This window comes from Artemia sp. Qi Xiang Cuo, chromosome 4 (genome assembly GCF_049724085.1).
Source record: "Artemia sp. Qi Xiang Cuo chromosome 4, ASM4972408v1, whole genome shotgun sequence".
Classification (NCBI taxonomy): Eukaryota; Metazoa; Arthropoda; class Branchiopoda; order Anostraca; family Artemiidae; genus Artemia; species Artemia sp. Qi Xiang Cuo.
The window spans coordinates 42508759-42523123 of NC_142797.1; the positions used below are offsets into that span (position 1 = coordinate 42508759).

The window sequence follows — 14365 nt, forward strand, 5'->3', positions numbered from 1 at the left end:
ACATCCAGAGCCCCTTCCATAAGGACATTAGTGCAGCCTGCATCCTCTTTGCAAGCTCCAGCCCATCGATCTGCCGTGCAACCAGCGCAAGCCCCCACCCATCTAGCTGCAACCCCACATGAAGCCAATGCTCCGTCAGCCCAATACAATGATGCAGCCCTATGCATACAAGCTGCGATGCCGGGGCCTTCGAAAGCTGTTCAGCCTACGCATGACCGTGCTTTTTGCCCTATCGGCGCAATTTGATGATGTGAGTAATTTTTTCTATTCTCTGCCTACTTAAGGCATTTATCGCTATTTTTTCAACCTATTAATGATGTCTTTCACTAATTTCTAGTTTACGGCTGGAGACCCTTTCATTTCGCCATTTTCGGCTTTGAAGGGAGTTTTTTGTCATTTAAGAGCTGTCGCTTTAGTCATATCAATCGTTTTGACTTTTCACTAGAATATTGAAGCTTCAGGTTATATGCCAACCCACCCTAAAAAATATCTAAATAAGACATTCTTTTCATTCTTTTTTCTCAGCCTGAATTCTTAGCCTGATAAAGCCATTTTTTCGTTATTTTTCTCAATCCATTTTTTAGTCTATTACAGGAGGCCTAATAAAGGCATTTTTGGCTATTTTTGAATTTGTCGAAGAAACAATTCCTAAGACATTAAAAGTATACTTTTCGAGCTTTTACCCTATCATAAAATTATTTTAGGGCTAAGCCGTTAGTTTTTATCAATAGTTTTCACTTTCGCTATTTTTTATGTGGTTGGAATATTGAAGCTTCAGGTTATATGCCCAATTTTAAAGACCCACTCCCAAGAGATATATAAAAATAAAGCTGTTGCTCCACCCCTTTTTCACCTTTTTCAAGTTTGATCGGCTTTTCACTCTAGTCCATCCTTTTGAGGTAATAAGTGCTTATTCGCTAGTTTTCTCGTGGAGAGGGGATTCATCTGCCCCCCCATAGTTCTAGTGATCCTTGTCCCTGTTCGTTCCATCTGCCCCTTCACAACTAAATTGTATATTTCTTTTTTTTTCTAGGCCGACTTCGACCAATTAATCGGCAGTCTCTTTGGTGAGCTCCTAGATGCTGCATCCGCAGACGAGGCAGATGAAGTACCTGTAAGAGACGAGGATGTACTTGATGTAATTCCCCCGTCGATGAATTTTCCATGACCCTATTTTTTAAAATATTATACATCCAAAGGGGTTTTGTTATACCGGTAATGTGGCCCAACGAAGGCCACGGTCAGTAGTAAGGCGGGATACATTACCGAGGGCCAGATTGCCCTTTTATGGTTCATAATACAATGAAAGCAGTCCAACGAGTAGTGTAGTATCTATGAATAAAAGGGCTCATTTACAACTATTTTCTTTTTCATAGGGCAAAATGTTCCAGTGAGCTAATAAGCTCTTATTATTCTTCTTGTTCATATACCATTATCTCAAGGGACCTACAATCTCTATGATGATATTGAGTCATTTATGGACAGGCAAGAGGTCCCGAAAACTTGTGAACTCGAGGGGGTCCGAGGGCAGGGATGAGCCCAGCTTGTGTAGCTCCCCCGGTGTTTGATTTAGACAGTTGTGTGCGGGGTATCGGCCTTGATATAGAATATGAATGGGTAGACCAGTTGCCATCAAGTAAGTTCAAGGCAGTGCCCACTCTGGACAGCGATATGGGGGAGCGAAGTGGTGCCGGCTAACCTCCGGTATTATCTGAGTTATATTTAGCAGATGCGCTTTACGTAAGATTCTTGTTTATATGGCTGAGTATGGGGATCCATTTAACTCCCTTAAAAGTGGTAATATCCATCCCATCGACCTAGCGCACTGCTATGTCAAAATTTGGAAATTTCTCGAAAACCATATGCGGGAGGTGGGGGGAAGGGACAGCATGATAGCATCCATAACGCTTATTTTTTTTTAATGCAAGTACAGGAAATTTGCATCCACGTCACATACAAACGAAGATACAGACGCTTCATCCGGACTTGCACAATTTTGAGGGTGTTTTTTCGGATTGGATGGGTAAAATTTTTAATAGGATGAAGGGGTATAATGAAAATAAGAGTGGGTTGGTTGTTTTATTTATTGAAAAATTAGAAGTATTTATCATAACATTAAAAAAAATGTTTTAAGAGGTTGGTGGGGGAATGGGAAGCCTAAGTTTAAAAAAATAATGCAAATTTGAGGGTTAGTAGGGGTGTACAGCACTTTTGTTTCGATACGGGCATGGAGTGTTTCAGATGTTCTGTCCTTGTCGCGGGGCATAAACCCGAGGTAAAGGATGTTAGTAAGACAAAGTTGGATGATTGGGCAGTTAATGGCGGCGGAGAGGGGGCAGAATTTCCTAAAGTAGATTTTAATTGTTTAAATTGGCAATATCCTGTAACACTAAAGGGGATTGATATTTTTGAGAGGGCCATTTAAAAATTGGGGCTACGGTGTTACAGTTTTCATGAAGAATATGAAGAAGCGGAATTTAGTAATAAAAAAGGGGTAATATATAATGTAATGGCTAAGTCCTTTGAATCAGTGAAACACTGGGTATGGCTTCTTAACGAGCAAGCCAAAGATCCTGAGTCAATTGGACATTTTTTCCCATTCCAAATACTAGTTGGGTTTTAAGTGTGGGTATAAAGCGGGATGGGACCTGCTATTACTGTCCAATATGTCTTTCTAGATTTCGCAGCGAATTAAAATTAAAACGTTTGTCGAAACACTGCAAGCGTCATGTATACCAGTCCGTGGAAACGGTGTCAGACGACAATGCCACCTTGCAGATTACAAATTTTCAGGATAAGCTCATGTACAGCAACATATAAGCTCATGTACATCATATTGAAGCTGTACTCAAGAATGTTTACGATCCATCAAATTTGAATCATGTCAGGTCATTGAATCATGAACACAAAGACATTGCAATCTCTTTTGCCCATGCGCGAAGAGACTCTAGTAATACCATGCAATTGGTAGATTTAGTTGAGACGTTGGTTGGGGAAGATTGTATTGGCACAGCTATGGTTGCTCTTATTAGAAAAGCAGATAAGGCAATTTCACGTCTGCGCTACACACACTATCCATTGAATCTATAACCAGAAGATGAGTTGGCTATTAAAAATAAAGATGTTTCCTGGGTTTGCATGGAAAAAGTTAATGAGGGGGATGCGAAAGTCCGCAACGATGACCAATTAGGGCAAGAAATATCATCAAGAGGGAGTAACTTTCGGGGGGTTGCCCAATCGTGTGATGTAAATGTTAAGCATCAATTCTTCTACCGGTTTACATGCAGAATTCCAACTACAATTTTAAGTTAATATTACCAGTGTTGGCACGCTTGCAGAAAGGTGAAGTTGTATATCGCGCATGGGTAGATTTTTTTTTTTCATATAACATAACACCTAAATCGTCTGAAAAGTTGCTAATCTTAAAATTGGAATGAAAAAGGTGGATAATGGTAAAATTTGCTTTAATAAAATCCGTTTCTTAGATTCTTATAGCTTCTGTCCCAAATCCCTAAGTCAATTGATTAAAGTACAAGGAAGCGACGATTTTAATAGTTTCCCCCTCCTTAAACAGCGCTTTCAAGACGAGGAGCTGTATGATTTATTAACATCTAAGGGCATACACCCGCACGAGTACTACAGCTCCATGTCAAGTGAGGAAATTTTACACCCATAGCAGATTTTTACATTTCCCTTCTCGATCGTCTATGCACCACTACCGATTAAGAATTTACCAAGAGGGTTTGGGCTGAGGGAGGGTGTAAAACTTACTTACTTAGATCTAGGTCTTCCCACGCCGGCTGGAACATAAGACGACAACAGTGCCTCTCCATGACGATCTTTCTTGTGCTTTTGACTAAAGTTCTTCGAGTAACGATCTCAAAAGCGCAGCATCCTTGTCAATGCATTTTCCCAGTGTTGGCTTCTGTCACCCACGTCTTATAATGCAAGAAGGAACCCAAAACCATACATCGTGGGATAGGTGTCCCTCACCCATCCGCACCATGTGATCCCGATATTGCCATCGGTTAGTCACAATTCTATCGATCAAGAAAGGCTGGTTTGTCTTTTCACGTATAGAGGCGTTACTGAGGTTATCAGTCCACTGGATACCAAGGAAACGCCAAAGACAGATGTTCTCAAAACCCTGGATTTACTTTTCCAGCTGTTTAGTCAACGTCCAAGATTCGTAGCGATACATTAGTACGGAAAGGACGTTACTATTGAAAAGCCGGAACTTGAAATGTAGGGAGTATGCTGGATTCCTCCACACATTTCTTAGTCTATTGAAGGCACTTCCTGCGCATGCAATCCGTGCGGTTATTTCCCGCTCAAGGATACAATGATATTTAATGACACTACCAAGGTACTTGAACTCTTCAACCTCCTCTAGTACACCAGATCCAAAAAAATAGGTATAAAAATGGTTGGGATTATTGCAAAATGTACGTGGCAAGTGATATATTGACGTTGTTGGATATTGTCTGTAAAAACACGGGTAAAGCTTACGAAGAATTGGTTTGAATATTGGGTATTATTTTTCAACTCCTCGTCTGGTGATGGATTTAATCCTTAAAATTAGTGGAGCTGAAATAGTTCTGATCGCCGACGTGGATCAGCAGGTGTTTGCAGAGATCCATACGGTGAGGGTTTTTTTTCCACGGAAATCGTATCCTTGAAACCGACCCGACTGGAAAATACACCGGTGAAAAGCCGAATGCTTTTTTCTTGGATATGAATTCCCTTTATCCGTCGGCTATGTCTCACTTTTATTTGCCGCGTGGGAATTACCGCTGGCTTTACAATCCCCCTGCTCCAGATTTCTTCAACATTCACACTGTTGAGGAGAATGAACCTTAAGGATGATTTTTCGAAATTGATGAAGAAATACCTCTGGAACGCCATGACTCGGCAAAGGACTTTTTTTTTAGAGAATAAGGGTATGCACTGGACACCTTCAAAACAAAAGCCTATTCACAACTTTGAACCGAAATGAAATATTGTTGTACACCACCTTCTTTTTCGGTGGATGCTGGCCAACGGTGTCAATATCACAAAGATTCAAGGAACCCTCCAATTCAATCAAAAGCCTTACATGAAAACGTTTGTTGACACTTTTGTCAAGAAACGGTCCAAAGCAAAAACAAAGATCGAAAAAGAAGTCTTTAAACTCATTTTAAATTCGGCCTTTGGCAATATGTGCGAGAGTTTGTGCAAGAGGAGTCGTTATTGCGTTATAACCGATCAAAAGAATATGCCCGAATCATTGCAGATTCGAACTTCACACTGTTCACGATCATAGACTACAATATGGCCCTATTTCATAGAAAGAAATGAGAAATAGTTTTAAATAAAAGTATTGCCGCTGGCAGTGCCATCTTAGAAATTTAAAAAAAACTCCTGTTGGAGTTTTATTACAATGTGTGTAAGCTCCAATTGCCGGGAGAGAGACAAGTTCAGGTGTATTATGGAGACACCGATTCACTCCTGTTAAAAGTTATAGCAGAGAATCTGTTAGGCGATTTGGAAAATGGAGAGTACATTAGATCCCAGATGGATTGCACCAACTGTGACGAGTCCATTAATCAAGGACTAGTGAGGCAACAGGCCCCAAATCAATTGTTAAATTTAAAATCCGAGACGGGGAGGGACTTGGTATCCTACGGATATTTTCTCGGTCCGAAGGTGTACTGTTTGGATACACACAATGAAGTTACCAAAAAAGTCTGCAAGGGAGTGCCGTCGCACTATGTAAAAGAAAATTTCGCCATGAGCGTTTATAGTAGCTGTATAGACAATAATTTAGTTCCAAGAGCGAGTGCCATGGCCAATCACTCTTTAAAGTATAAAAACTACACAGTTCGAGTAGAGAAAAATGCGATGTCCATGTATCGGACAAAGTCTGTGCACTCGCGGACGGTGTGGGGGTACTACCACATGGTCACTATCGCATTTCAGGTCGAAATGAATGTGTAAAGTACAGAAAGCAACTCGGTCTGAAGAAAGCCCTATAGTTGGGAGAGGGGGGTCATCAGTGGCGAAAGGAGGGCCATTTTTCCGTCTCCAGCTCAGCACTGCCTATTTTTTATATATTTATATATTTCTTTCGTTGCGCAAACTGATAATTTTAAAGTGTTTATTTGTTTTTATATATTTTATGTTTTACTACCCCAGCCTTGTAGCCGACCGCCACGGGTGGCCTACCGGCTGCCGCGTACCTGCCACGGTCGTCCCGCCCGGTCACCGCAGCAATCACCGGCCACAGTGTTTATTTTTTAGATTTTTCGTTGTATATATATTTATGGTTTTGTTTTAAAAATGTGTAATGCATTTATTTCCATTAAGAAAACAATGTAGTCTTTTTCCTTTGAGTATTTATTCGACATATTGAGGTTAGGTTTGGCTAGTTGGATTTTGAAATTTGAGGAGTAGGTATAGATTTAAAGCACCGTTTAGATCCTTTATTTATGGACCGTTAATGTCGAGTAAAACAACCCTATCAACGAAAATAATTCAAAACCGTAATGCAAAATATGTATTATTGCTATAGTGTATGGCAAGAAGCTTAGGACAAAATAAAGGGTATTGCACCAAGCATAAAATTCATACAAGTACTTAACGTTTTTAATAGTATTGCACCAAACTCGTGGTTGATTATAGACGACTTAGCTGAATCTATTGAAGAATGGTCTCAGGAACTGTTACAATTATTCACGGTCCAGTCACATCATGAAAAAGTTTCTGTAACTGTTGTGCATTATAATATTTTTCATCAGAGTAAATGTATGAGAATACTTCCTTTAAATTGTACTTACTATATTATCTATTGAGTTGTTAGCGATTCAAGTTGTTCTTATAACTAAACAAACCAGTCTAACTTGACGAAGCCAAATTTTTACTTTCCTCGTACAAGCAAGCTACTAATAAACCTTATGGATACATCTTATTGGATCTGAGTCGGAACCCTATCCGAAGAGTTGCGTGTAGTCGCAGATGTTTTCGATAATGAAATTAATGTATATCTACCCGTGAATAGTAAAAAGGTCATTAGTCCCCATCACGACGCTGAAGAAGCAATATGAAAACATATATTTATTTTCGGTGTTAGAAAATTCAAAACTGCGGCTTAGGAAAGCTATACTCAAACATGGTATTGGCGAATAATTCATCAATCTCTTATCTGAACTTTGTTAAATATTAACGGAAGATAATGTCCAACTGTCAGAAGGTATTAGAAAGCAGACAAAGCAACATCGTTCACTTGTACGTGCCCTAGCCAGTAAAAAGAAAGGAAATTGTAAAAGAAAACGCTTTTGTTCAAGCGGGTTGTAATTTCTTTTCATTGTTACTGTCAATAATCGCCGGACTAGTAAATACTATTTTCCAGAAATGGCTAAACCCTATAAATTGAAGCAAATTCAACTTGCTCTTTCCCCCAATGGGAACTTTGAAGATACTCTTGATAAATTTGTTAACAATGAAACAACTGCCGATGATTAAAAATTAATTTTGCTTCAAAATGCCCTTCGACGTGTCAAAAAACATTAACCTTACCGTGAAAAACCGCTCAAAGTAAATTTCATTAATCAGCCTTCCGAGAGTAATAAAAGTTTTGAAACTTTTGAAAAAGCCAAAAAAAGGAAGAAGAGATTTATTAAAAAGTGTTGTAGACATGTTGCCTCCATCCTATCGTGAGCAAAGTAAAAGACTCTCGACTTATCTAAATGAAAATGGACAAATTGATGAGAAAAAGAATGAAGGTGTAATCCAAAACAAGATTTATTATTTAATTGATTTGTTATCAGATTTGATTGCAAATCGTAAAAGACTCGAATCGAAATATATTTTAAAACGATTAAGGGACTTTGAAGAAATATCACGAGATATATCGTTATGATATCCTAAGAAAGGATCGTACATATGATATGAAAGTAAGACATTTTGCCTTTTCCGACGAGGATGCCGTGGTAAATTTTGACACTGACGATTACCCCTACGCAATTATACCGTACGGGGAATATAGAATATGAGCGATTTGTGTCGAGCTATCAACAAAAACATTGCATATAAAAAAGGGTGGATTCACATTCAACTATTCACCAGAACAGAGGAGAATTTACATTACCAATCTATTTGAGAATGAGACAATTTCTCGCCAATGAGGATTTATGTAAGGTTCTTCGTTTTAAAGATCCTATCATTTAAGTAGAAACTTTCAGTGGTAAGCATCATGTCATCTATGCAGAGTATCCACTTGCCATCTCATCAAACAATCGTATATAATTCTGTATGCATCCTTTGTTGAGAGATCACGAATCAGTAATGCCAATATCCCCCTCCTACGTATTCTTGAATGAAAAACCTCTAATGAACACATTCATCACTACAATATAAATCACTTTCAATACATTCAAGTCAACACTTCGTAGTTGGAGCTCTGTCAGTTAACATTTAGAAGTGAATTGGGTGATTCTCTAGCAAAAACAAATGGTTTGACTGTTTAAATATCATTTTTGACCTATTCAGTGAGATGGATAATAGAACTCATTTTGTTTGTCCTTGTATTGATTGCTATGTTGCTTCTCTTGGACCACGACCGTTGGGTCATGGAATGGACTATTCAAGGGGTCGTTCGTCAATGTCCGGTTACGGACTTGCCAATTAGTTTGCTAAGTTGTTGTGCTCTGCCCTACCCCTGGCTAAGACAAATATTGTACCTGTTATCGTGGATTTTGCGACCTCTATACTACATGATTGGGGCTCTTGGAAGGATTTTAAGAAATTGTTTCACAAAATCTCAGGTCTAGTGCACGATCCTTTGGCGAGCGATTGAAATCATGGCAAATCTGAAAAAGTTTAAAAAGGGTGCAAAACACTTGATCACTCAACAGTGTCAACCCAGTCCGGAAGCATAAAGCGTCTAAAAAGGTAAGAAAAACATTGAAAAGGGATTTTGCTTTTCCATAGAAAGTGGCATGTATACCACATAAAGAATTTCATCCTTCAGTCAACTCATCTCTAAATCTTTTCAACGCAGAAAATTTAATTGTCAGTGTAAAACAAGGATACTATGAACAATTTTATCCACAATAACTGCTCTCTGAAAATGTCCATTTTCAAATTTAATACAGTGAAGATTATTTCATAGAATTGACTTCATCATTTATAGATTTACATGTCATTGTCAAGAAATCTAACAATGAACAACCAAGTGCATCCAAGGGTTTATTATATGAAAATTTGTACTACATAATTTTTTTAGACAAATAAGTGTCTACATAAATGGAATACTGGTGAGCGCGAGAAGTAATGTTTCAATTAATGCAAGTTATATACATTTCATTGGGTATTCATAAAATCAAAATTAATAAAGTAATATCAATTCTAAGTGATGATATGACAGCCCTATGAGGGAAATGATAGAAAAATGTCTTTTGAAAAGTATTATTTAGTATTGGGATAAGCATAAAGTTGAAATTAATAAAGTAATATCTATTCTAAGTGATATGACACCCCTATGAGGGAAATGATAGAATAATCCCCAAGTTTAAAATACATATGATTTTATGGAATTTTTTTCGTTGATACGTTTGATTTGGAATGTTTTTTAGTGTTGTGTCGTGCTTTATCTTGTCAGTGTTACATTCTCTTGATGTTTCAAAGTACATTTTGGTATTTTTTCGTTGAAACTTAAGACTTGGAATATTTTTGTAGTGTTGTGTCGTGGTTTATCTTGTCAGTGTTGTATTCTGTTGATGTTTAAAAGTTCATTTTGGAATGTTTTTATTGAAACATATGACTTGAAATATTTTGTAGTGTTGTGTCGTGGTTTATATAGTCAGTTTTATATTTTGTTGATGTTTCAAAGTGAATTTTGGAATTTCTTCGTTGAAACGTATGATTTTGAATCTTTATGTAGTGTTGTTGTCGTGGATTATCTTGTCAGTGTTACATTCTGTTGATGTTTCAAAGTGTCCTTTGGAACTTTTTCGTTGAAAACGTATGACATAGAATATTTTTAGTGCTGTATCGTGGTTCATGTTGTCAGTGTTATATTCCGTTGATGTTTGAAAGTGCATTTTGGAATTTTGTCATTGAAACGTATGACACGGAATATTTTTGTAGTGTTGTGTTGTGGTTTATCTTGTCAATATTATAGACACTGTTGATATTTCAAAGTGCATTTTGGAATTTTTCGTTGAAATATATGATCTGGAATATTTTTTTAGTGCTGATTCGCGGTTTATCTTGTCAGTGTTACATTATGTTGATGTTTCAAAGTGCATTGGTATTCATTTGTTAAAATGTATAACTTGGAATATTTTTGTAGTATTGTGGTCTATCTTGTCAGTGTTACATTCTGTTGATGTTTCAAAGTGTATTTTGAATATTTTTGCTGTAGCGTATGACTTGGAATATTTTTAGTGGTGTGGTTTACCGTGTCAGTGTTACATTCTGTTGATATTTCAAAGTGAATATTGGAATTTTTTAGTTGAAACGTATGACTTGGAATATTTTTGTAGTGTTATGGTTTATCCTGTTAGTGTTACATTCTGTTGATGTTTCAAAGTGCATTTTGGAATTTTTTTCGTTGAAACGTATAACTTGGAATATTTTTGTAGTGTTGTGTCGTGGTTTATCTTGTCAGTTTTACATTCTGTTGATGTTTCAAAGTGCATTTTGTAATTTTTTCGTTCAAAACGTATGACTTGGAATATTTTCGTTTTGTCATCGTTTATCTTGTCAGTGTTGAATTCTGTTGATGTTTCAAAGTGTATTTTGGAATTTTTTCATTGAAAACGTATGACTTGGAATATTTTTCTAGTTTTGTTGTTTATCTTGTCAGTTTTACATTTTCCTGATGTTTCAAAGTGCATTTTGGAAATTTTTTCGTTGAAAAAGTATGACTTGAAATATTTTCGTTGTGTTGTGGTTAATCTGGTCAGTGTTACATTTTCCTGATGTTTCAGAGCGCATTTTGGATATTTTTTCATTGAAACGTATGACTTGGAATATATATTTAGTGTTGTGTAGTGGTTTTCCTTGTCAGTGTTAAATTCCGTTGATGTTTGAAAGTGCATTTTGGAATTTTGTCATTGAAACGTATGACACGGAATATTTCTGTAGTGTTGTGTTGTGGTTTATCTTGTCAATATTATAGACATTCTGTTGATATTTCAAAGTGCGTTTTGGAATTTTTCGTTGAAATATATGATCTTAGACTTACTTACTTACTTAGGTCCTCCTACGCCTGGGGGCGCATAAGGCAGCAACAGTGATTCGCCACGACGACCTGTCCTGAGCCTTCAACCATAGCTCCTCCAACGAGGACTTCGCCAGCTTCGCCTCATTCATTAGCGACCTGCCAAGGGTCATTTTCGGTCTCTCTGATTTGCGGAGACCGGGGGGTGTCCAACACCATGCGTCGTGCGGCAGCCTTCCTTCCCCCATTCGCACCATATGCCCCCAATACATCCATCGCCGCTTTCTAATAAGATCAAGGATGGGGGTATGATTTTTCATACGATATATTTCATCATTTCGTATTCTTTCTGTCCAATGTATATTTAGGATAGACCTTAGGCAATTATTGTCGAATGCCTGGAGTCGTCGTTCTAGTTGAGCAGTGATGCTCCAAGTTTCGCAGCCGTACATAAGGACAGAGACCACATTGCTATTATAAATTCTAAGCTTTAACTTCTGGGAATATTTATTATTTCTCCAAACATTTCTAAGGTAGCTGAAAGCAGACCCAGCCAATGTTATTCGGCACAGTATTTCTCTTTCGGAATTGGCATCTTGCGCAAGAATGCTGCCGAGATACTTGAACTCTCTCACTTCCTCAATTTCCTCGTTGTTAACCAAAAGTCCTTCGGCTAAGTCAGGTATGACTGCATTCGACATTGATTTGGCCTTGTTAGCATTTATGGAGAGTCCGACAGCATTTGCCATACGACCGAGTTCATTAATGTTGCGTTGCATATCTTCAGGGTCGTGGGTAATAAGCGCAACATCGTCAGCAAAATCACCATCATTGAGTTCTCTCAGTGGATTTAATTGTATACCGCCACTAAAACTGCATCCACGGAGAACAAAATCAATCACTATGGCAAACAGTAATGGTGATATAATGCAGCCCTGCCTTACACCTGACTGAACAAAAAACCACACCGTTAGGCTTTCCTTTGTCTGTACTGCGAATATGATATCCTGATATAGCACTTCAATTATATTTACGCTTTTGGTCGGAATTCCATAATGCCCTAAAATGTTCCACATGGTTCTGCGATGTATCGAGTTGAAAGCTTTGAGAATATCTATAAATACTATAAGTTGCTGAACTTGCCATTCATTGGATTCATCCAGCAGGACTCTCAGGCTAAATATCACGTCGCAACACGATCTATTCTGGCGGAATCCGTGCTGCTCATCTCTCAGAACTTTCTCCACTTTACTTTGAATCCTGTTAAGAATTATTTGGCACAGAACTTTGCTGCCAACAGACTGTAAAGCAATACCTCTCCAATTATCACACTTAGTCTTTTGTCCTTTTTTGAAGAGTTTTACAATTACTGCCTTCGACCATTCACTAGGGACTTTTTCTTCATACCAAACACGGGAAAGAAGTTTAAATATGGGTTTGGCTAGGGTGTTTCTACAGTACCTCAGTAATTCTGGTGGTATGCCATCATTGCCTGCAGCCTTTCCGTTTTTCAAAGTCTTTAGGGCCTCCTTGACTTCAATAAGTATGAGAGGTCCAGGACATATTCCAAGATCGAACAGTGGTTCTTCAGGGATATTTAAAGTAGTTGTGGGAGGCATCTGATTTAGTACCTCGCTAAAATGCTCTTTCCAGCGTCGGACTATGTCATCAGTCTGGGTTAATAAAATGCCATCTTTGCTTTCAACTTGGGTTGACGACGCCTTTGAAATACCCGCCAACTGCTTCGTTATGGCATATACAGAACGGCTATCTCCCCGTCTAGCGGCTGCCTCAGCCTGTTCGGGCATAGTTTCGAGATACATCCTCTTATCATCCCTGGTTGCTGCTTTGACTTGCTTATGGAGACGCTTGTACTGCGCTTTCAGGTTATCTACATATTCTCTAGAACAAGTCGTGCTATGGTCATACTTATCTACGAGGATTTTGAGTTGTGACCTTTGATCAATAATATCCCAACTACTTTCAGATATCCACTGCTCTTTCTTCTTCCTGTTGTAACCCACAACTTCTTGTGCAACCTCTTTCACGGTTTCTGCAATTTTTTCCCACTGACTATCCAGCGACACTTCGTCCCTTAGAATGGAAAACTTGTTTGACAAAGCTGTAATATACTTTTGCAATACGTTCGGGTCCTGCAATTTCCTCAAATTGAAGGTTTTCACTGGCCGCTGGGGCTTTGTCACAGTTTTTAGTTTCAGCTTGAACTTAGCAACAGCAAGTTGGTGATCGGAATAACTGTCGGCACCTCGGAAGGTTCTAACATCCTCTAAACATCGTCGCCTGCGCCTCTCAATTAGGATATGGTCTATTTAATTTCGTGTTACACCATCAGGCGAATTCCAAGTATACTTGTGAATCTGTTTATGTGGAAACCATGTGGCGCCGACGATAAGTTCATGAGTAGCGCAAAAATCGATTAGTCGCACACCATTGTCATTAATTTCCCCCAGTCCATGTTTACCGAGGATAGTTGGGGCATAAGAAGCATCACCTCCAATTTTAGCATTAAAGTCCCCACACACAGTCACAATATCATGACGATGCGTTTTTGCAACAACATTCGATAACGCACGATAAAATTCATCTTTGGTTCGATCACAGGCATCATTCGTTGGGGCGTACACTACAATAACTGTCAATTTGGCCTGTGAAGTGGCGAAACGGGCACGAAGAATCCGCTCACCAATTGGGTCCCAGTCCACTAGGCATTTTTTGGCCCGATTACTTAGTGCCATTGCGACACCTGCTTCTTTTCTAGTCTCAAGTCCGGAATACAAGATGTGGTAATTCTCAGATTTCAAAGTCCCAAAACCAGTAAGCCTGGTCTCAGAAAGTCCAGCTATGTCAATACGGAACTTATCAAGGGTTCTCATAACACTGTTGAGTTTTCCTGGCTGTGTTTATTGATTAACTGTTCTAACATTCCAATATCCAATACGAAAACACTCGGCCGTTTTCAAGAATCCAGTCCGGGGGCGTGCATTAGTCGTCATCACAGAAGAAGAAGAAGTCAATCCGAGGCTATCTGTTGCTGTTTCTTGAGTAATTAGTTTTTACGGTGGCGGGTTACTAGCCCACCGACCAACCAACGAATTGGAACAAAATGGTCAGCTTAGATTAGTATAAGCAGGGGTACCGCGA

At 38.6% G+C, this 14365-nt stretch overlaps 1 protein-coding gene across 1 annotated transcript; it reads right to left on the minus strand.

Moving 5' to 3' along the window:
- Positions 1–4153: 4153 nt before the first annotated feature.
- On the minus strand, positions 4154–14097 carry LOC148953130 (uncharacterized). Its single transcript, XM_089087881.1, has 3 exons — positions 13549–14097; positions 12665–13512; positions 4154–4484 (listed from the first exon to the last, which is right to left on the minus strand). The coding sequence occupies exons 1-3, from the start codon at positions 14095–14097 to the stop codon at positions 4154–4156; spliced, it is 1728 nt and encodes a 575-aa protein (XP_088944007.1).
- Between the last annotated feature and the right edge of the window lie 268 nt (positions 14098–14365).

Bases quoted from the DNA above. Each gene is read 5' to 3' on its own strand.
- LOC148953130 (XM_089087881.1), bottom strand. From the start codon at position 14,097: ATGAGAACCCTTGATAAGTTCCGTATTGACATAGCTGGACTTTCTGAG. The intron at 13,513-13,548 runs GTAACACGAAAT...ATCCTAATTGAG, and splicing joins CTTGGAATTCGCCTGATGGT to AGGCGCAGGCGACGATGTTT. The intron at 4,485-12,664 runs GTACTGTAGAAA...GTGTTTTTACAG, and splicing joins ATACCACCAGAATTACTGAG to ACAATATCCAACAACGTCAA.